We start from the raw sequence: 22502 nt of genomic DNA on the forward strand, positions 1-22502 counted from the left end.
TTTTTTTTTCAGACCCTACAAATTGTAACAAAAAGAATATCAAAGAACCAGGAAGGATGCGGACGGACACAAGAACAAAAGGGATGAACTAATGGACAAAGGATGAAATCAACTTGTAGAAGCAAAAGAATCAATTCACGACTTGCATAAGCAAAAGAACCAATTCGACAAAAAGAACCAAGGCAAGAGAAACAATCGACCAAAAGAACCAATTCAACCAAATCAAAAAGGACTGAATCAAAAGAACCCTATATTCGCAGCGGAAAGAACAAACCGAGTCCGAATGAATCTTGGCTCTGATACCAAGTCAAGAAGAACAAAGGAACAAGAGATTTGAGATTTTCTGATATGTTATTTACCTTCTCCAAGAACGAAATATATATACAAGATACATCAAGACTTATTAGGAAACTAATTACAATAGAATAATCATAATAATACACAATATTCACAATCATAATTATATGGCATGACTCACGCCAACACATCGGTTCACTTAATCCCACAGGCTAAATAATGAGGCCTAAACAATGGTTTTAAAAGTAGTTGACAAATTTTTCCTCTTACAAAAGCGTACTATGAACAGTGTAAGAAGGGCAATCCAATGGCGGATGATAATCAAGGTGAGCTCCCTACAGTTTTGATACTTCGCCAATCAGGATTCATTGGTCTCATGGAACCCAAACTCTCCCAAAAATTCAACTTACTGAAATCCTGGGACTCTCCTCTCCCTCAAGACCAGTTCTTGACCACCCACGCCCGCTCCGTCCAGGCCCTTATCTCCTCCGTCAATGGGCCGCCCATTACCGCCCAAATCCTCCACTTGCTCCCCTCCCTCAAACTCATAGCCACCACCAGCGCCGGCATTGACCACGTTGACTTGGCCGAGTGTCGACGCTGCGGCGTTGCCGTCGCCAACGCCGGTAAAGCCTTTGCTGAGGACGCTGCTGACTCGGCTGTGGGGCTGTTCATTGATGTCATGAGAAAGATTTCGGCTTCGAATCGGTATGTTAGGGATGGGCTCTGGGCTACCAGAGGAGACTATCCTCTTGGTTCTAAGGTTAGCAGCAATTCTAGCTACTCATATATATAGTCACATTTCTAAATTAAATATTTACTTATTTGGGTTAAGCATGAAACTTCGGTTGAATGACGTAATGAGATATTTATAAGCTTTATGATGATTGAAAATTTCAGATTGGAGGAAAGAAGGTCGGTATTGTTGGATTGGGCAACATTGGGTTCGAAGTTGCAAAAAGATTGGAGGCATTTGGCTGTAGTGTGTCGTACAATTCGAGGAGCGAAAGGCCGTATTTGTCATACCGATTCTATTCCAATGTGTGTGAGCTGGCAGCAGACAGTGATGCTCTCATCATCTGTTGTGCATTGACAGAGCAAACCCACCACATGATCAACAAGGAAGTTTTGTCTGCGTTGGGAAGAGAGGGGGTGGTTGTTAATGTAGGGCGCGGAGCCATTATCGATGAGAAAGAAATGGTGCAGTGTTTGGTGCGAGGAGAGATAAGGGGTGCTGGCCTGGATGTGTTTGAGAATGAGCCTGATGTTCCTAAAGAGCTCTTTGCATTGGATAATGTTGTACTGTCACCGCATCAAGCTGTTCTTACACATGAAGCTTTCGTGGGTTTGGGTGAATTAGTAACAGGGAATTTGGAAGCATTCTTCTCAAACAAACCGTTGCTTTCTCCGGCTGTGATTGATTGAATGGAGTTCTGTTTGCAGGTTAGTATCTTCATACTTTTGTAAGCATATTGCACGCCATTTTGGTTTGCTTGCAATCTGTGTAGTTTCAAATTAGAGTTTCTGCGACATTTGTTGTAATTTTTCTTTTAGAAAGTTTGCAGCACTTTCTTTTGAATCAATGCAGGGTACAAAATTGATACAATTAATAAGGCAATGAGGGAAGACAGTGCTGAAGAACGGCAGTTTTATAGTTACTGGTATTATGCAGAAGTTGTGGTCAGTATAAAGAGATTGCCAATGATGTTGATTGTTGAACTTTAGCTCTGGTTTTCAAGAGGGTTCCATCTCTTACGGAATCAGTATGCCTTAGTCTCATCCGAAAACATATGTACCTTGTATGTATTGATGTATCAGTCAGCTTTAATGTTGCGTATGATATAATGGATGCTTGTTTCTATGCCACTGTGTAGCTTCCCTCTATGTTTATTGTCATTCTTTGAGACCAGAAGGACAATAGAGGAATTAATCGGTGTAAAAGGTTTACTGTATTTGTTTCTCTTTTTTTATTAGAATATGAAGATTAATTTCACACAATAATTCTAATTCCGATTAGGCAAAATGAATTGTTGAAATTTGATTTTTTATTATTTGGGGTAAGAATTATAGCTAATGGATGGGGATTGTGATTTGATGTCTAGAATGCAGAGTATACATCATGTTAATGTTATAGAAATGCTCTTTTGTTTTTGTTCAATGTTGATAATTTGCTAAATTGAGTAGGGAGGTAAGTAAGTACTATGTAGGGACTGCTGGTTTGGAAAGCATTGCTGTAAAAGTTGCAAAAAAAGTGGAGCTTTCTGCAAATTGTTGTACAACTTAATGAAGAAGAAGCCATTTGTTTCATACCCTCATCCCACTGTTTGTGAAGATGCAGCAATTGGTGTATCTATGATTAATAACTTAGGTTTAGATTAGGGAACGGTCATTGTCAAGCTTTAATTGCCTTTTTCGTTTTGCTGGCGGGAACCTTCAAGGCTTCAATAGCTCTGTGTGAGCTGTTCAATACCTTTGTGAAATTTTTGGGTAGTAAATGCAGATACTAGTTTTTTAACACATTGCTAGTGTTTGATGTTTTTACCATATCTCCCTGCTTCTCCGATCATGACGTAAGATATTAGATATTTGGCAATACACCTAACATGTCAACTTCGTATAATTTTTATCAATTTATTGTGGCCAGCAAGGGTTCAACACCCAACCCCAGCACAAAAATACTTTAAAAGGGCTTTTCTTGACGTGCTCCACTATGTTTGATTCTTTATGCTTCAATAATTGAATAAAAAAAAACCAAATAAATAAATTAAAAGATCAGACTATTCTTAATTTGAATTTGACAATTAATCATATATCTTCCACTGATTCATCGTCTCCTTTCTATCTTCGCAGATTCCAACCAGGCAGGAAGCTAAAATGGCCAGATTGCAATTCCGTGATGCCAATGAGGATGATGTACCATCCGAGGAACTCCCACATCTCCTACTCATTCATCCACCATCATCCTTCACACGTCTCCCATCTGAAATCTGCGAAAAGTTCCGTGTCCTGAAAGCATGGGAGTCGCCACTCCCTCTAGACCAGTTCCTGATCACCCATGCACGCTCAATCCAAGCCCTACTCATTCGCGGTTTTCTTATGATTAACACAGACATCCTTCAGCAGCTACCGGCACTGAAACTCATCATAACAATCAGCGTTGGTTTGAATCACATTGACATGGCAGAGTGCCGGCGGCGTGGGATTTCTGTGACCAATGCGGGAAGTGTATACTCGGAAGATGTTGCTGATATTGCTGTTGGGTTGTACATTGATGTGCTTAGAAAACTTTCAGCAGCAGACCGGTATGTAAGACAAGGGCTTTGGAGTAGCAAAGGAGATTACCCTCTTGGTTCCAAGGTTACCTCTACCTCCATTCTGAGTGGACTGTTGATTGTTTCATAATATTGTTTTTCTTTGCTATGGATTTGCACGCCTTGCTAATTCTGCATATATGCCATGTTGTTTTTTAGGAAACATTATCTAGTTATTTGTAAAGGTACCGAGTTTATTAGTAAAGGTGATTACCATGATTTTGGTTTGGAGGCAATAAGATGGTGAGAAGATGACCTACCTATAACAGAAGCTAACATTGTGTTATTTAAAACTTGTCATACTTTTAAAATTAACATGGTATACGGATACATAACCAAGATCCCTTGTTAATCTGATCCCTCAAGCATTACTCAAAGTCTGATTAGTGCAATAGACACATACACAGAATTTTTCACGTTATGTTGTAAACTAATACGACCACGGTCTGAAAATGTGATTCCTCAGTAGTGCTCAATCTTGTTCAACCTGCAAGTTCAAATGGTTGCTCAACTTTCTGATCTTATGCAATATTGTCAACTGGTTAATTTCAGTTAGGTGGGAAGCGAGTTGGGATTGTTGGATTAGGAAGCATTGGCTCAGAAGTTGCTAAACGACTTGAGGCCTTTGGCTGCATCATCTCATACAATTCAAGGAGGGAAAAGCCAACTTCGTCATACCCCTTCTATTCTATCATATCTGAACTTGCAGCCAATAGTGATGCCCTCATCATCTGTTGTGCGTTAACAGAACAAACCCACCATATGATTAACAAGGAAGTCTTGGCTTCACTGGGAAGAGAGGGTGTGATTGTTAATGTAGGCCGCGGGGCAATAATTGATGAGAAAGAACTGGTGAAGTGTTTGGTGAGTGGGGAAATAAGAGGTGCTGGTTTTGATGTGTTTGAGAATGAGCCTCAAGTTCCTGAAGAGCTCTTTACATTGGACAATGTTGTTCTATCCCCACATACGGCTATTTTTACTCCGGAATCTTTGCTGAGTGTGAAAGAAGTACTAATCGCCAATGTGGAAGCTTTCTTCTTGAATAAACCTCTGGTTACTCCTGTCATGGATGAATAAATTTGATCCTATTAGCTGGATTATTTAGTCCATCTTTTGTTTCTTAAAGCTTTTTGTCACTGAACTCTGTTCTGTACGGACTCAATGAATCCGATTTCAAATGAAGTCTAGTGTATAATGTTCGATGTGGTTTTCAGTTGGAAATTTGCTGTAAGCAGTATTCAGTAGTAGCAAATATGTTTCTAGGAGGAAGAACATAAAATTGATATGACCATATTCAAATTCTTATTGGATAGGTTTGATGTTATGGCAAGTGGGAGTAATAGTATACTCGTGTTATAAGGATTTGACCTTCATGCAAAATTAGGCTTCTCCCTGCCTGCTATTTCTCAAATTTCTGTTTCTGACCTCTTTTGATTTCGAAAGCGAGAAATTTTGTCACAAAAATTAGTTTCATTCGAAAATAGCTGCAGCTTTTGGCTTATGAATACTATTTTTTATCGACTTCTATAAGTAGCGACTTAACATTGTAACTTTTGAAATAAACTACTTTATTTAATTTTATCGAACACTTTTAACTTTGCCTTCGGGGTAAATGGAATAGGCTCGGTAAAAATCCTTTACTGTTTCACGAGAACAAGATTTGTGACTTATTGTGTGTTTGATTCTCTGTTCTTTCCATAATTTGGGAAGAGAAAGCAAAAATTGATTTTGATTACCCTCTACTATATGCCTGGATCCTCAACCCAGTTCAGAACCACTGTAAGCAACCCCAATGGCCCTATTGCCAAACCTCCCAGATGTCCTGATCATCCAACCACCACCAGCCTTCATATCTTTCGAATCCGACTTCACCCAGAAGTTCAACATCCTCCGAGCATGGGAGTCGCCACTCCCTCTGGACCAGTTCCTCACCACCCACGCCCAATCAGTCCATGCCCTCCTCTGCCGCGCCGAGACTCCGATCAACGCCGACGTCCTCCGGCTGCTACCGACCCTGAAGATCGTGGTGTCCGCCAGCACCGGCGCCGACCAAGTGGACAAAGCCGAGTGCCGGCGGCGTGGGATTGCGGTGACCAACGCAGGGAATGCGTACGCGGAAGATGTTGCTGATATCGCTGTTGGGTTGTTCATCGATGTGTTTCGGAAGATCTCAGCAGCTGATTGGTATGTGAGAAAAGGGCTTTGGAGTAGCAAAGGAGATTATCCTCTTGGTTCCAAGGTCTGTGATTTCTTTTCGTATTAACATCTTTTCTTTGATGCAATTCAATGAGTACTTTTCTATACGATTTTTATTTACATTGATGTGATGATTTTAAAAGTTTATTTGACTGTTAAGTACAAATCATGGAGTTCGATTTCAATTGATAGATAATGTTGTCATACATTTATTTTTTAGTACCTTATGTCTCAGTTAGTCGTGGCTCTGCCCCTGTTCCAGGGACATCATCTCATTGGTTCATGCATAGAATTTGGAAAACTATGCCATGCTTGTAGAAAATACACCAAAAATTATTTCTGCAATGTGGGAAACTTACATATTCTCTGATGGCATGCATTAGCCCGATCATAATGATTTTTGTCATAAGTACATATCTGAAAATGTGGTTCTCAGGATTACTCAGCTTCTAACTTGTGATTTCTCATGATTCAACAACTTTCTATCTTAATTGCAGATAGGTGGAAAGCGAGTTGGTATTGTTGGATTGGGAAGCATTGGCTATGAGGTTGCCAAAAGACTCGAGGCCTTTGGCTGCAAGATCTCATACAACTCAAGAAGCGAAAGGCCGTCTTTGTCATACACCTTCTATTCCAATGTCAGTGAACTTGCAGCAGACAGTGACGCTCTCGTAATCTGTTGTGGGTTAACAGACCAGACCCGCCACATGATCAACAAGGAAGTCTTATCTGCATTGGGAAAAGATGGAGTTGTAGTTAATATAGGGCGCGGGGCAATTATTGATGAGAAAGAATTGGTCAAGTGTTTGGTGAATGGAGAGATTAGAGGTGCTGGTTTGGATGTGTTTGAGAATGAGCCTCATATACCAAAAGAGCTCGTGGCAATGGACAACGTTGTTCTGTCTCCACATAAGGCTGTTTATACGGTAGAGTCTGTCAAGAAAGGAGGTGAAGTAATGATCGCCAATTTGGAAGCTTTCTTCTCCAATAAACCTTTGGTCACTCCAGTCATATATGGATGAATAAATATGATTGCTTGTTGAGTGAGTGGTAATTCCATTTAAATTGAAGAATACATTCCTTGCCTTTCAAATTTCTGTCATTGAATCAAATGAAGTGATGATGCTGATAGCCATTCTTCTGTTTAACTTCACTATTTAAAGTTTTAGAATTGGCGAGTGTGGGAGTCAGTCTTCTGGTAAGCAAATGAGGTTTGTGACCATTCAGGGAGAAAGAACTCTTGAAAGGTACTCTAGATGAAAACTAAAGCTTATATAGGGCAACTTTTGCTGCTCTCATTTCTATCTCACAGCAAAAACTGGTACGAACAATGCTTTCATTTGGACTAAATGTAGTGCGAGTAAACAGAATTTCATACTCAATCGCATAGATAGATATAAAATTCCATAGAAAGCTATATTCGATGAAAATCAATAAATCATACGTACGGCTTCGGAGGGGATCTTTCCTATCTTTTCTTTCCAACGATATGACATTTTAATCTTGGAAGCAGTCTCAGCGGTAATGGGATCTAGGGTGTCAAAATTTCACTTCGTCGGATCTCAGGTGTGCAGCAGTAGGGTCGTCGTGCTACCCTGGTCGCTCAGAATATGGTCAGATTGAAGACCAAGGTTGGATGGTGACAAAGGCTACTGGAAGAGATCGTCGCGGCTGCTGTGGAGAGACAACGTGGTCGACGGAGCAAGCTTTTTGGTGGGAGGTTGTGCTGTTCAAGCTTGGGCCATTTGAAAATTGTCTGTGTCATGGCTAGGACTGTTCGTGGATTGGGTTCTCTTAAACCTAGTGCTTGGGCTTTAGATCTGACCTATATTGGGTTGGATTTTGTGCTTGGGCTGCTCAAACAAGTATAGATGATGTTTTGTGACTTTGTCACCCTCACTCATCACTTAGTTTATTTGGTTTATTTTTTTTTTTTTTTTTGAAGGGAGTTTATTTGGTTTATAGGGGTAGGGGGTTAGTGTTTTGGAGTGACTCGCATATCTCTTTGTTTACCGCTATCATTTATTTCTATTGCTTTTGATAAAAGAGTATTTGATTGTACAATAATTGAGTGCATTGACGGTTAAATATTCATTTAGTTTGGTTAGGTGTGTTGAGACTAGGTTTAGGTTTTAGTAATAGAGGCTTCATAAACAAGCTTCATTGTACTAGACTACTAGTAAGTCGTACTGATTTTTCTTTAGCTACTTGTTCACTAATTAAAGCGTAAGTCTATAAAGATCTATTATATGTGATGTTTTGGTCATGGATTTAATGAAAACTTTGTTCTTGTAGAAAAAAAAAAAAAGGGTTGTTCTAAATGTACCCAGCAAATATCTAAATATACCCAGCATTCTAAATATTATTCTATATTTCCAATTTTACCCTGATTTAAACAAACCCAGCAAACACAACACAACAGCCAAAGTCAGATCAGCTTGAGTAGCTGAAAATGTTCAAGACAATGCTGGAGCGCCTAATAACAGTCTTATAAATTTCCAAAACTAACATATCACCTGGTTTGAAGGAGAAGTTGGGTTACAGATTATCAAATAGCTTACTGAATAGTTGCTAATGGATTAGAATTTGGGGTAGAAGATGAGGTTAGCTGTGTGGAGTTGATGGTAGAACCATATCCTGAAGACTCACTTTGACCTCCAGTAGTGTCACCACTATACGACATCGAGAGTGATAATGGAAGAGCAAAGGCCATTGGCATCGCCAGTGGGAGATTGGGCAATGGAACTTCGAAGTTAAGCACTTGGATTGCTTGTTGTATCAAAGGCCTATAGTTGTAATCTGGATGAGCACACCATAGCCCAACCATCATTAAGCACTCTATTTGCTTCTTATCAAAATCCCCGCACAATTTTGGGTCTGCTGCTTCGATAATTTTCCCTTCTCCATAGAGCTCCCAAACCCACTCCACCAAATTGATTTGCTTGTCTTCATACCTCGAATCAATGGGTTTTCTCCCACAAGCTATTTCCAAAGCAACAACTCCAAAACTAAAGACATCTGATTCCTTGCTAGCCTTTCCCGTTGTAACATATTCCATAGCCATGTAGCCCATGGTTCCGGCCACAGTTGTTGTTTTCGATAGCTTTCCGTGGTCTACAAGTTTGGCTAACCCAAAATCTCCAAGTTTCGTGTAATAATTGCAATCCCTGAACTTGCAAAGTTCTGTGCCAACAATGCAGCAGAACAATATGACGAGCTTGCAGCAAAATTCTATGTCTTCTTTATCTCGGTGGAAGCCATTTTCAGTTTAAGGGCAATAGGAACCACCTTGATCTCAGTTGTTTCTTTTGTTCCGGATTGTCGTTGGTAAACAATAGCAACCGCTACACTTGTGGGTTTGTGTATGCTGGGTGTATTATAATGAGGGCAAAATTGGAAAATTAGGGACAATTTTTTAGCTGCTGGGTTCAAATAGAAAGACCCAAAAAAAAATAATGGAATGGTACGAGAAATATTTGGGATGTGGAATCATAAGAGAATTCTTGAGCCTAGGTTATTTTAGTGTTACCTCATTATTGTCAAATTGAATGACCAAAATAATTCATGATCTATGCGGAACATTTTTAGAAAATAGTTTCAAAACTCCAAAATTGATCGCAAGGAGCATTAAACATACAAGAACTTCATCTTGTAAAGGGAAAAATGCATAGATAGTGTCTGAACACTCTAATTTGTTCTTGTAAAGGAGCATTAAACATACAAGAACTTCATCTTGTAAAGGGACTATCAAAATTATACCTGGATTTTCAAACGTATCAAAGTGATACCTGGACTTCTAATTTGTTGTCAACGTAGTACCTACGAGGACTTTCCGTCACGGCTCCGTTAAATTTACCACGTGTGAGGCACGTGAGGTACAAAATGAAGGTAAAAAGACTGATTTGCCCATATAAATGACATTTTAATTTTAATTTTTTTTTTGGTAAAAACATATTAGATATTTTTAATAAAAAAGATCTATTTACCTTTAATTTTTTTAATTAATTTTTGTTCACTTCTCCACCTCTCGTCTTCTTCCTCTCCCCTCGATCAACCACTCTCTGAAAAGACTGACTTGGCTCGCCGATTTACCCATTCAAAGCATACCCATTGATCATCGAATGCCACAAACTCAAATTTCTCTCAGGCATTCTATCAAACACCTTGTGTGCATCTCTCATACTCCCACACAGTAATAACCCGAAACTTAGTATCACTGTAGAGCACTCTAAGATACCTTAAACTTAGAAATAATCCAAGTATCTTCTAAGCATTTATTTTCTCGATTAGAAACCGATGATACCACATGCTATACTTACAAGTTATAATAGAGTTCTAGGAACTTACTAAAATACCTTAGTTCGTATTTCTTGTGTACACTCGATATTTGTTATTGAGCCCAATACTATTACCTATATTATTTTTGTGATGCATGTCATTTTAGTACTAGTTATTGCTAACACATATTTTGAATCTTACGAAATGACATATCAATCTTCGTATTAGTTTGAGAAAATGTGTATCTATGTGTATATATGTATACATGATTCAAATGCCAATACATCTAGAAGAACTAATCTGATTTTTCTTTCTAACAACCATAACATTCCTTGGAAATTTCTTGGAAATTTCCTTGTAAATGCTTTGTAGACTTTCAACTCACTTTTGACTTACAAGTAAGATGCTAAAGATTAATTTTTAATGCATCTTTCTAGTCTTTATAAACATGAAGCTGAATCATTTTTCCCTCAAGCCTTAAGATCAAGTGCAAAACTGATTTGGAAGTCTTAGTTGTAGAGAAAACTCACCTCACAAATCCTTCATCCTTTTCTTTCAAGAAACTCCCTTTGTTTTTCTCAAAGAAGTCCAAGCTTGGATCCAAGATCAAAATATTCACTCCATCTCTGAGTTTCTTAAGTAAGTACATGATTACATTCCTATATTCTTTTGCCTTTAAGATTTATCAAAGTGCATAACCGATGATAAAATGGAAAAGAATCTGTTTTGCTGCAGTCATATATTTTCGTGTTTGATAAAAGTTAATCTTGTCAAAACTAATTATATTTTCAGTTTCTTCATGAAAAATCCTTCAGTTTAGGTTTTTGAATCACTAAAAAAGGTTAAGAAATGAAGAAGTTATGGCTAATCAAAGTTTTCAACTTTTAAACTAGCTGGAAATCTCATACCGCCATCACAACTTCAAAAATTCATATCTCCCTCATTTCTTATCCATTTTCTACAAACTTTATATCAATTTGAAGCTTAGGACCTCTACTTTTATTCTGGAAAGTTTGAGAAGTAATGGTAAAATACACAGTACGTAAAGACTTAAACATCAAAGGTCAGTTTCAAAAATATCGGTTTCAGCACTGTTATGGTTCTTTTACCATTTCTGAACTATATCACTCTGATCTGGACTACATGACTTATTCCATTGAATTCCTTATGAAAAATCCTATGACTTGGTGTCCTCACTTGACTATTTCGGACATGAATTGAACAAGTTATAAAAACAGAAAGTTGACAGTACTTGGTACTATTATTTTGATTGACGAATGGACACTTCGGACTAAGATTTCTAATACTATGAAAAGAGGACTACTAACTCTTTGACTACTAACTAATATTCTTTTACTACTTCTAATTTACAGTACTTTTATTTTATTGCACATTTACTTTCAAGTTTAATTTGCAGTACCTTTATTGCACAATTACTTTCAAGTTTAATTATAGATATATATATATAATTATGTATATATATTAATTTGTCCACACAATTTCAGTTATATTTACTTATGTAAGCTTGTTTATATGCTTGTACTTTATTATTACATATTTTACTTGATTTCGGTTATGTATAAGCTTATTTTTAATTAGCTTATTTTTAATTATGTTGTTTGCTAGTGAATTTACTTATTTGTGTTATATAATTATGCTACATATGTTTTCATATGAGGTTATTCCTAAATATATGTATGTCTCTATATGTGTGTGTACATATACATATATTATGATCTATAATTTATAAAGATTGTATTTTGTGAATTTGATTATGTCTGAGAAGTACAATTGTGAAGCCGGGTGTTATCTACAACCCCGTGCTTAAGTGAATTACTGGTAAATGTGTTTTGGTGTTATGAGACGTTAAGCCTGGGCCCTAGTCCCTTCAGATAGTGCACTATTATACTCTTAGGAAGGTTGCTTACTTTGAGTATACATACTTGGGTATAGTACGTTGGACCCTGGTATGCTGCGGCTTACCCATGCTTTGGTATTATGGACCCTAGCATGTGGTTTCCCGTGCTTTGGTATTATGGACCCTAGCACGTGGATTTATGAATTGTTACCAATCAATCTGGCTTTCCCGTGTTTTGGTATTATGGACCCTAACACGTGAATTTATGAGTTGATACCAGTTAATCCGAAAATTCACTAAAATGAAAAGTGTACTTATATTGTTTTGATCAAATATCTATCTGTGATATATTGTTAATATGTTATGGTGTTAAGTGAAAAGAGAATCGAGCATGCATTGTTTTGAGGTTATTTGCACCTATTATTGCTGCAGTATTTGTTGATTCGATAAAAGAGATGTGACTATGTGATATTATTATGAGTTTTACAAATATTGATATATGTGTCTGTTGTGTGTATACAAATACATACTTAAGATTTGGTGTGAAGATATAAATGGTTCTCGGTACATTTTTACTTGGTTGTTCAGTTTTGATTTCTTATAAGACACGTTAATATAAGAATGTAAGATGTACTTACTGGGTCTGTGTTACTCATGATGCTACACCTTCATGTTTTCAGGTAACGAGTAGATGCATGGGGAAAAAGGGAAGAACCTACTAGATAAAAGAATATTTTTCTACTACTATATATTTCAAGTGAATACCTGTACTGATTTGAATTTTGCTTAACTTTGGTTACGTAAATATATTAACAATTTCGTTTTCTAATAAAAGTACTATTCAGGTATATCTATATATAGTCTTTTACTTTCTTTCAAAAAGGAAGTTTTATTTAGTTTGGCTCACATCCTAAATTCGGGTACCATATTTCAGTACAATATTGGTCTCAAGTTTGGGGGTGTGACACACACCTCTCATACATTTCGATCAATTTCACATTCAACTCGATATCTCCCCCTTCATGTACTGTTCAATCTTTCTCCCAACCTTCAAATCGTCACAAAACTCCAGTAACATCCAAAAAATATGGGGCACCCAATCACTCCTCCCTCCTCATCCACCACCACAGCAACCATTAGATCATCTACGGCCACCACCACCACCACCAATTGGGTCTTACCTTCTTCAAACTCCAGTAGCTTCTCTGTAATGGCCAGAAAATATCCAGTAACATCCAGAAAACACCATAATCAGCAGAAACGCCATGACCCATATACTCCAAGGCCTCTTCGACCTTACCCTCCTTGCACAAACCCATCAAGTCCACATCTTTTCGTGATGCGTCACTCACATTTCGATCGTTGGACTCATTTGTGGGTTCATTTGGGTTCGGGTAGTTGCTGTTCTTGTGTAAAGGTTGGGTCTTGTAGACGGGTTTGGAGCGAGGCCTGGTGGTTTGCGGTTGGGAGGAGCAGTCGTAGCTCCTCGATTTCAGGCACACAACGCCGACGCAATTGACCTCGACAAAAGGATCAGCGGCGCACTCCATCGCTGATTTCAGATCTTCATTTTGGAGAAGACTCCGTCCTTCACACTACAAAAAAAAATTACAATGGCCACGGCGCAATGCCGTAGCAAAAGCCTCTTTTGCCGTCGCAAAAGAGCATTGGCGACGGCTCTGCGACGGCAATTCTTCCGACGCCGTTGGTGGCGTTGCCAATGGTATTTGCCACGGCAATTCGCCGTCGCAAGACTATTAGCGACGGCAAAACGTTTGCCGTCGCAATAATTTTGCGACGGCGAATTGCCGTGGCAAATACCATTGGCGACGCCACCAACGGCGTCGGAAGATTTTTGCCGTCGCCAAAAGTCACTTGCTACGGCAAAAATGCCGTCGCAAAAATATTATTTATGAATAAAAAAAAAATCGGCATGCAAATGCAGGCCGATTTTTTTTTTTTTTTTTTTAATGAATGAAAACTATACAAAAAGGAATGAAGCTTATATAAAAGGAAATGTTACACTTTAATTTTCCTCATAAATGTTACAAAATGAATGAAGCTTCTACCAAAATTTACAAGATCGATAATTAAGCTTTACAAGTTAGTTATTTTCCTCTAGCTACTTCAAGATGAACTTTGCAGGGATCTTCCTCGATCTACTTCATGTACCAATTACTCTAGTGTTGTTGCAAGCCTCCTATAACAGAAAGTCAGAAATCTTCAAGCATTCATTAAAGAAACAAAAAGCTGGAAAATTAATGGGAGATGTACACATGACATAGATATTGTTCATACCAGTACATACAATTAATATTTCACTACCACTCTTAATTACTTTTTGACATTTTGAGTCAGCAAGTGTGCTAAATCCATGTCTTTCTACGATTAAAGCTAGAGTAGTTGATTTGAAGAATGCTAAATCCATAGTTCCATACTTACCACGAAATATGTCTGAATTTCCATTCATTATATATCATGAAGATCCCTTCCAATTAGTTCCTGAATAGGGGGCTGCTGCAAAAATGCCTTTGATATCTTACTTTGAGAAGCCTTTGATACGCTATCAATAGCATCCTACATATCTCCACTGCAACATAATTACAAAAATGTATGTTAATACACGATACATGGCACATGATTATTGATAACTCATATGTACCAAGAAGCAATAAAGACACCAAGACCATAATCTTAAACCTTCTAGCCTTTTCATAGAAAGTTCTCAATTGCATAAATACCATACCACGGTATTATTGATTCCATTTTCTAAGCTATAAACTTATTTGAAACTCAGCCCACATATCACCTATACCATAATAACTAACACAGATTTTCTTAAGGCAAATCATGAATTTTGGCAGAGGCAAAAGAAAGAAGCAAAACAAAGTTCCATCTGGAACTATGTGATTTGCCCTTGTAGAGCAGTCATATTTGGAAATGTAATCTCTATGATCCCAAACTTAGGACATAAGCAAAAGTAATTACCGTGTATAATCCCGGTAGTTAATGTACTTTATTGGCCTTTTGATTTTTCTTTTGCTAGTCCTCAACCTGATATCAAAAGTTTTACATTAGTGCAACTGAGCAATATAACACTACTATTAATCGATTAAATTACAAAACGTACTACATAGCAGCATCTTAATCCAAAACTTAATAGATGCAACCACATATGGATGTCCACATCAAAACACACAAGCATCTAAATCATGCAGAACCACGCAACATTCCTTACTTGTAGAGTAAACCAATAAGCCATAATCAAAATACAAACATTATTCCTTACTTTACCTGTTAAAAAGAATTCAATTGAAAACAAGAATTCAATTGAACAGGCATAAACCGCCAATTAATTTGGAAGAGAAAATATATTATTAACAACGGTGTATTGTTTTCACTCATGATAATTAGACAACAATCAAGCAAAGATCTATTATTCAGACATGTAAACATAAGACACTAAACCCAATGTATGATACTAGCTTCAACTTATATGTCTAGCACCAACTTGCTTCTTCTCTACAAGCATAACGCAAATTGCATACAAGGTTGAAGTGATGATGTCGTAGAATTCCAGTGAGTAATAATATACACATGAGAAAGTAAATTGCATATATGAATAGAGAAAAAGGAATAATATGAAGCATCCAAAATGACGACACATACACATTGCTTCCATCTATGAAGATTGAGTCTGGTACACTTCCTCTCAGAGAGTTGCCAGTTAAGAATCTACAGAAAGCAGCACCAAACAAAAATCATACATAAAACAAAAATCAAAATCTAAGCAGACACCAAACCTAAATAGTAAGCTTGCATTTGTTTGATCTTGTATGACCATTGTTTGAGCTATAAAATCAAAATATCCGAAACTTATGTAGGTGCATTTGTGTGCCCATATGTGTGACACAGCACTTTCGTCCCTTCCCCAGAAAGATGTCTCAGCATTTTCCAGAAACTTTAAGGAAAAAACCACATGCAATGGACCTTGCAGTTTATAAGTGAATCAAGCAAAAATTTCTACTTACAGGAATCTCAAACGCTTTAAGCTGATTGTTGTTGGAATTTCTCCTATCAACTTGTTAAAACTCAGATCCCTATCAACATTCAAAAATATAAACCCTTATCATTTACGGTCATCAACATCACATGTAATAAATGTATTATCTTCGCAAGCTTTACTTACAGCATTTCCAGTTTCTGCAGTGTCCATAGGTAAGGAGGGATCTCTCCAGAAATGTTACAGTTTCTCAGTATCCTAAAATACAAAACGGAGTTGTATTAACAAACCCTTATCAAATATAAAAAAAAAAAACATGTTCACCATATCTGATAATACAAATACTAGACTTACAATTTGACTAGGCCAGTCATGTTTTTCAACATAGGAAAATCCTGCTCTGTTCCATTTATATCACTAATCCTCCTATATAGATATGACACCACAATAGGAAAAAGAAAGGATTAGTTCACTAAAAAAAAAAAAGGAAAAAAGGAATCCTAAACAAAATTGAAAAGGCCTTTTACTTACAACTGTTCTAAATTACTCAGGAGAGATATGATACACGGGATAGGTCCACGAAGCCCACTCCCATGTATTTCTCTTCACCATATCTGATTATTTTAAAACAAAAGAAAGATTGTTGATACTAGAAATAGATGATGATGACAGTAAACGACCCAATCTACAAGGTCAATAACTGAGAAAAATTCATAAAACTCACAGGTATCTGAGAGTGGTAATATTTGCCAGCTCCACTGGAATCTCCCCTGATAAGCGATTTACAACAAGAGAGCTGCACAGGCCTTCTAATTAATTGGTAATGTATGATCAAAAACATTGAGAGAGCTCACATTGAAGTTAACTGCATTGAACCCCATTCTGCTGGTATTGTACCACTAAGATAATTGTAAACCAAATCACTGCACAAAGATGAAAAAAGTTGGAAGGCATTCAGCAAAAAATAACTATTTCAGAAATGTCATCAGACATCATTTTTCAAGTCTTGAGCTATATAAATGCTCTTACATTTCTCTAAGGTAATGTAGTTTCACCAGTTGAGGTGGAAGCGTGCCAGGTAGACTAAACCTCTTGAGTCTTGACTCTTGAGGACCCTGTCAGATTAAAATATATGAATTCAAGTACTAATCAGAGAACAATATTAACAAGAAAGCAGAATGATAATAACAGAGATTGCTTTGAAATAAATGATTGTGGTGTTCATTTACAATTATCTTCTCTTTGTGAGAAAATCCTTCTTTTGTACGGTAATAATATTGGCAACTATACTAACCTCCAATAGATTAAGGTGAAAATCATTAGAAAATTAAACTTCTACCTCCAATGCCAAACCACCTTGGCACCTACCATTAGATCAGTTTAGCTGAGAACTTCTAGCACCTAGTAGATAAGGAAGGTCAAGGTAAGTTCTCGCAATGCAAGGAGGTACGTAGCGTACGTACTTCACTTAACCCCATCAGAGGTCAGTATAGTTTACCTTATGCAGTATAGATATCAATCAAGTATAACAACCTCAATTGTTTTTTTTTTCCTGGTAAAGTTAATATCAAAATACCAACCTGTATCCTGATGTATAATCATGTATTGAAATATAAAAGCATCTAGCAATAAGATGAAAGAAGTATACAGCTTTACGACGTAACGGACAGTGCTGTTGCCTTCACATTCAATGCTACTCTCAGATTAAGAAGAGAGGCCACCTTCCGAGCACAGTTGATCAAGGTTACTTTGTACATACCTTGTTATTCTTAGCAAAGGAATAGTCACCAGCAGGCAGGACTATCTCATGCACAAAACCATAATTTGTCAAAAGATAATGAAGAGAATAAAGGGATACGTCACTTTCTTCTCTCTTTCATCAAATTGATTGAAAACAAATGACAAGGGTATCAATTAAACTTTGAATACCTAGCAGACTGCTTCCAACTGATACAGTCATGAATCATACAAATTTACAAACTGCAATTGAAGAAGAAATCAACATTAAATGGAAATCAAATTATCAAACCCATTTCTAACTACCCAATCAGTATCATTACCTTAATTAAAATCAACATCAAGTGATCAAGATCAAAAATTCAAAAGGAAATTGAACCCGTTTCTAACTACCCAATCACTCAATCAGTATCATTACCTTAATTAAAATCAAGATCAAGATCAAAAGATAATCAAAGCCATTTGAAATTGAACCCATCAGAAACTCAGAAGAGAAGAAGAGGAGGACTGGAGGAGGCGAGGAGCCGAGGAGAAGAAGAAGACGGAGAGGGAGAGAGAGATAGTGAGATACCTGGAGGCGGAGCTCGGAGACCGGACAGGCGGAGACGGGTTGCTGGTTGCTGGTTGCTGGTTACAGCCTTGCTCGTTGTGTTCCGTGTTCGGGACTCGGGAGTGCTCCAAGTCTCCAACCCCGAGTTCGGCGGTGGCCGGTGGGGCTTGAAAGGCTGGAGGCGGAGCTCGGAGACCGGAGATCGATGGGTTGCTGGTTACAGCCTTGCAGGTTGCTGCGTTCTGTGAAATGGACCGGAGATGGGTTAGATCGAAAATGGAGAGAGAGAGAGAGAGAGAGAGAGAGGGTTGCGGTAAAGAACAAAGATTGAAGATGCATATAGTTTATAATTGAGTTTATTCTATCGTGCGACGGTACTCTAGATGCAGTAGCAAAGTAGTGAAACTTTGCGACGGCTAATGTTCATCGAAGTAGAATGTTAGAGTTTGGCTACCCCAATTGCCACGGCGCAGCAACTCAGTCGCAAGTTCTGCCACGGCGTAACTTTGCCGTAGAGAAAAGACAATTTTTTGCGACGGCAAAACAACGCCGACGCTAACTGGTGAAGCCATTGCAATTTTTTTTTGTAGTGTCATTTTGGAGGACGAAATTGAAATTGGGATTGGGATTGAGATTTGGATTTGGATTGGGTTCTCTGTAAACTTTGATGGTACTCAAAGCAGGACTTGAGATCGAGGAAGGAGGACGGAGAGCCCAGCTAGCTATGAACACCAGAACTGATTATCATCATGAAGAAAAAACCCATATTCAAAAAATAAAAGAAAACCCAATATACGTGAACAATCAATGGAACTTATAGAAAGGTAAAGGATGATGATTCTTCGTTCTACCTAACAATTCTGCTTGTGTTCTTCGTGGCTTGAATACCCAGAAGCGAAAAGTTGAAGGCTTTGGACTTTAGAGAGAGAAAGGACTCTTTTTCGGAAGAGGTAAAAACGTTTCTGCGAGAGAATGAATGAATTCATGAATGGGTTCAAGAACATGAACAATTGGGATTTCTTTTGTTTTTTTTTTTTTTTTTTTGCTTTTTTTCTGGGTTTGAGAAGATGAACATGAAGATTGGGTGGAATGATGCGTATGAGTTGTGGGCTTGGTTCATACCTATCGGATTGGGATTTTTTTTTTTTTTTTTAGAATATATTGGATTGATCTTGGTTATTAGAAAAAGCAAAAAAAATTAATCATCTTTTATTTTCAATATAATAAATTATTCTGTTTTTATTTTAAATTTTAAATTTATTCATTTAGGATTTTGATGGAGTGGAAAAGTCTTTTTTACCCTCATTTTCGGCCTCATGTGCGTCCCATGTGGTCAAAATTGACTGAGCCGTGAAGGAAAGTCCCCGTAGGTACTACGTTGACAACAAATTAGAAGTCCAGGTATCACTTTGATACGTTTGAAAGTCCAGGTATCATTTTGACAGTCCTCAGAGTGTCCAGACACTGTCTATGCATTTTTCCCGCTTGTAAAATCAGTGTAGATAACTAACTATACATGCATTCGTCGTGTATACGAATCTTGGAACAAGAAATGTAATAGAGCTTTCTGTGTACAGTTTTTCTTTTTTGTGCATCATTTTGGATTATATATGAAAATTAACCAAGTTTTAATCGGGACAAGATTATATGTTACGAATATTTTATCAAATTAAAAGACATACATAAGTAAAATTCTTCTCCAGCATAATTGTCTTTAATTGCTGCATTCATAGCATAAGAATCTAGAAGAGCCAGAAAGAAAAAAGAAAAAAGAAAAAAGAAAAAAAACACGTCTTTGTTCTTCCAATAATTTGGGAACAAAAAGCAAAACTAATCTTGGATCTCACTCTGAGTCTCTAATGGCCCAGCAGTTGCAAAACCTCCCAGATGTCCTGATCATCAAACCACCACCGGCCTTCATATCTTTCGAATCCGACTTCACCCAAAAGTTCAAGATCCTCCGAGCATGGAAATCACCACTCCCTCTGGACCAGTTCCTCACCAAGCACGCCCAATCAGTCCAGGCCCTCCTTTGCCGCGCTGTGACTCCGGTCAACGCCGACCTCCTCCAGCTGCTACCGGCCCTGAAGCTCGTGGTGACTGTCAGCACCGGCGCCAATCACGTGGACAAAGCGGAGTGCCGGCGGCGTGGGATTGCTGTGGCCAATGCCGGAAATGCGTACTCAGAAGATGTTGCTGATATCGCTGTTGGGTTGTTCATCGATGTGAATCGGAGAATTTCAGCAGCTGATTGGTATGTGAGACGTGGGCTTTGGTCTAGCAAAGGAGACTATCCTCTTAGTTCCAAGGTCTTTCATTACTTCCACCCAGCATTGAATTACTAACTTTTCTATGTGTTTAACTGGATCAGGGAATTTAAGTTAGGAACTTTGGATAATAGGATTTGAGTTTGTTGCCAAGTGTTTTGTTTGGAACTGGCTAGAGATGAGATTATGAGTGTGTGTGTGTGTGTGTGTGTGTGTGTGTCCTAGTGGCACTGCCTCATTCCCATCTCCGCATACTAATGCAACCAAGGATTTGTGCGTCTGTCTATCTTGTTAGAATATAGTAGTTGCAGTTTGGTAAGGGGTGTCCCCAGTAGAAAATCCACCAAAACTCATATCTTCAGTGAAAATCCAGTAAGTGGTAAACTTACGGTTCTCTAATGGCATGCATTAGCCCGCCCCATCACAATAATTTTTGTCAAGTAAATGTGGATGTAGTCCTCAGGATTACTCAGCTTCAACTTAATTGTGATTTCTCATGATTCAACAACTTCCTAACTTAATTGCAGATAGGTGGAAAGCGTGTAGGTATTGTTGGATTGGGAAGCATTGGCTATGAAGTTGCCAAAAGACTTGAGGCCTTTGGCTGCAAGATCTCATACAACTCAAGGAGTGAAAGGCCATCTTTGTCATACCCCTTCTATTCCAATGTCTGTGAGCTTGCAGCTAATAATGATGCTCTCATCATCTGTTGTGCATTGACAGACCAAACCCGCCACATGATCAACAAGGAAGTCTTATCTGCATTGGGAAAAGATGGAGTGATAGTTAATATAGGGCGTGGGGCAATTATTGATGAGAAAGAATTGGTCAAGTGTTTGGTGAATGGAGAGATCAGAGGTGCTGGTTTGGATGTGTTTGAGAATGAGCCTCATATACCGAAAGACCTTGTGGCAATGGACAATGTTGTTCTGTCTCCACATAAGTCTGTTTATACCCTAGAGTCTTTCAAGAGAGGAAGTGAAGTAATGATCGCCAATTTGGAAGCTTTCTTCTCCAATAAACCGTTGATTACTCCAGCCTATGGATGAATAAATATGATTCTATTTGCCCTTTTTTGTTTGCCTGTATTTTGTGTATCAAAGCTATTTTTTAACTGAACTCCTTGTTCGCATGGATACTGTAATGTATAAGGGCCCGACCCAGTTATATTCCTTGCCTGTCAAATTTTTGTCACTGAAGCAAATGAAGTGATGATGCTGACAGTCATTATTCTGTTTACTGTTTAACTTCACTGTTCAAGGTTTTAGAATTGTAGAGTGAGGAGTTAGTCTTCTGGTAAGCAAAGCAAATTAATGAGGTTTGTGACCATTCAGGGGGAATTCTTAAACGGTCCTCTAGATGAAAACTAAAGCTAATACAGGGCAACTTTTGTTGCTTTTTCTATCTCAACGGCAAAAACTGTTATGAACAATGCATTTATTTGGACTTTAATTTAGTATCCCAATGGCTGCTGTTGGTAGTCATGTAAGTCATGTAAAATACAGGATTTTCAATTGTAGCAGGAAAGGGAGGAAACGGATGCTAAATTCATGTCTCATAGATACATTTACAATTTTATGAAAAATCCTATTCTTATAAAGCCGTATGTACGGCTTGGTGTGTACCGGGTGGAGATCTTTCCTATCTTTTCTTTGCAATGATATGATACTCTTATCTGGGAAGCACAAAAGAGACGACAGCTAATTTATCCCCACTTCCATTAGCTCTCCTTTACTTCCACTATCTCATTGGGAATTTGGGATTATCAAGGACTAGAAGCCACCATTGCAAAGAGGACCAAAGACACTACCTTTACAGAAAAGGAGGGTGAAAAACTTATGATTTCTTTGGAATCCCATTGATTAATTGAAGAGATCCATGCTCTTCTTCTAGTATGACATTTGTGACAAAGCATCTCCTTCTGAGTTGCTTTTTATGGTTCAAAGTTGTGGTCTGGTCCATGACTTTAGGAGACACCGAAAGTTAATGAGTGGGTTAATTAGTA

The 22502-nt window shown here is 38.0% G+C and overlaps 5 protein-coding genes across 6 annotated transcripts; 4 read left to right on the top strand and 1 right to left on the bottom strand.

Moving 5' to 3' along the window:
• Positions 1-459: 459 nt before the first annotated feature.
• LOC133714029 (glyoxylate/hydroxypyruvate reductase HPR3-like) lies at positions 460-1722 on the top strand. Its single transcript, XM_062140042.1, has 2 exons — positions 460-1060; positions 1198-1722. Exons 1-2 carry the CDS (start codon positions 605-607, stop codon positions 1720-1722), a joined length of 981 nt encoding a protein of 326 aa, XP_061996026.1. The 5' UTR covers positions 460-604.
• Positions 1600-4808, top strand: LOC133714027 (glyoxylate/hydroxypyruvate reductase HPR3-like). Of its 2 annotated transcripts, none has more exons than XM_062140039.1 (3): positions 1600-1740; positions 3148-3654; positions 4161-4808. In XM_062140039.1, exons 1-3 carry the CDS (start codon positions 1723-1725, stop codon positions 4683-4685), a joined length of 1050 nt encoding a protein of 349 aa, XP_061996023.1. In that variant the 5' UTR covers positions 1600-1722; the 3' UTR covers positions 4686-4808. The 2 variants fall into 2 exon arrangements, with proteins under 2 accessions (XP_061996023.1, XP_061996025.1); XM_062140041.1 differs by lacking the exon at positions 1600-1740 and adding an exon at positions 1956-2096.
• Positions 4809-4943: 135 nt separating this feature from the next.
• On the top strand, positions 4944-7011 carry LOC133714030 (glyoxylate/hydroxypyruvate reductase HPR3-like). Its single transcript, XM_062140043.1, has 2 exons — positions 4944-5847; positions 6302-7011. The coding sequence occupies exons 1-2, from the start codon at positions 5401-5403 to the stop codon at positions 6824-6826; spliced, it is 972 nt and encodes a 323-aa protein (XP_061996027.1). The 5' UTR covers positions 4944-5400; the 3' UTR covers positions 6827-7011.
• Positions 7012-13926: 6915 nt separating this feature from the next.
• LOC133717667 (probable LRR receptor-like serine/threonine-protein kinase RFK1) lies at positions 13927-17858 on the bottom strand. The gene is made up of 11 exons (XM_062144375.1): positions 17283-17858; positions 16973-17058; positions 16668-16866; positions 16475-16557; positions 16298-16369; positions 16130-16201; positions 15972-16040; positions 15610-15675; positions 14929-14994; positions 14383-14530; positions 13927-14140 (listed from the first exon to the last, which is right to left on the bottom strand). Exons 5-10 carry the CDS (start codon positions 16327-16329, stop codon positions 14518-14520), a joined length of 318 nt encoding a protein of 105 aa, XP_062000359.1. The 5' UTR covers positions 16330-16369; positions 16475-16557; positions 16668-16866; positions 16973-17058; positions 17283-17858; the 3' UTR covers positions 13927-14140; positions 14383-14517.
• Positions 17859-19037: 1179 nt separating this feature from the next.
• Positions 19038-21736, top strand: LOC133716618 (glyoxylate/hydroxypyruvate reductase HPR3-like). Its single transcript, XM_062143303.1, has 4 exons — positions 19038-19054; positions 19500-19548; positions 19964-20539; positions 21025-21736. Exons 1-4 carry the CDS (start codon positions 19038-19040, stop codon positions 21544-21546), a joined length of 1164 nt encoding a protein of 387 aa, XP_061999287.1. The 3' UTR covers positions 21547-21736.
• Positions 21737-22502: the final 766 nt, after the last annotated feature.

This window comes from Rosa rugosa, chromosome 6 (genome assembly GCF_958449725.1).
Source record: "Rosa rugosa chromosome 6, drRosRugo1.1, whole genome shotgun sequence".
Classification (NCBI taxonomy): Eukaryota; Viridiplantae; Streptophyta; class Magnoliopsida; order Rosales; family Rosaceae; genus Rosa; species Rosa rugosa.

Bases quoted from the DNA above. Each gene is read 5' to 3' on its own strand.
- LOC133714029 (XM_062140042.1), top strand. From the start codon at position 605: ATGGCGGATGATAATCAAGGTGAGCTCCCTACAGTTTTGATACTTCGC. The intron at 1,061-1,197 runs GTTAGCAGCAAT...TGAAAATTTCAG, and splicing joins ACTATCCTCTTGGTTCTAAG to ATTGGAGGAAAGAAGGTCGG.
- LOC133714027 (XM_062140039.1), top strand. The intron at 3,655-4,160 runs GTTACCTCTACC...GGTTAATTTCAG, and splicing joins ATTACCCTCTTGGTTCCAAG to TTAGGTGGGAAGCGAGTTGG.
- LOC133714030 (XM_062140043.1), top strand. From the start codon at position 5,401: ATGGCCCTATTGCCAAACCTCCCAGATGTCCTGATCATCCAACCACCA. The intron at 5,848-6,301 runs GTCTGTGATTTC...TCTTAATTGCAG, and splicing joins ATTATCCTCTTGGTTCCAAG to ATAGGTGGAAAGCGAGTTGG.
- LOC133717667 (XM_062144375.1), bottom strand. From the start codon at position 16,329: ATGTTGAAAAACATGACTGGCCTAGTCAAATT. The intron at 15,676-15,971 runs GTAAGTAGAAAT...TGCTTTCTGTAG, and splicing joins TTAAAGCGTTTGAGATTCCT to ATTCTTAACTGGCAACTCTC. The intron at 14,995-15,609 runs GTATGTGTCGTC...TTTTGATATCAG, and splicing joins TTCATAGATGGAAGCAATGT to GTTGAGGACTAGCAAAAGAA.
- LOC133716618 (XM_062143303.1), top strand. The intron at 19,549-19,963 runs GTGCGTCCCATG...CTGCATTCATAG, and splicing joins ACCCTCATTTTCGGCCTCAT to CATAAGAATCTAGAAGAGCC. The intron at 20,540-21,024 runs GTCTTTCATTAC...ACTTAATTGCAG, and splicing joins ACTATCCTCTTAGTTCCAAG to ATAGGTGGAAAGCGTGTAGG.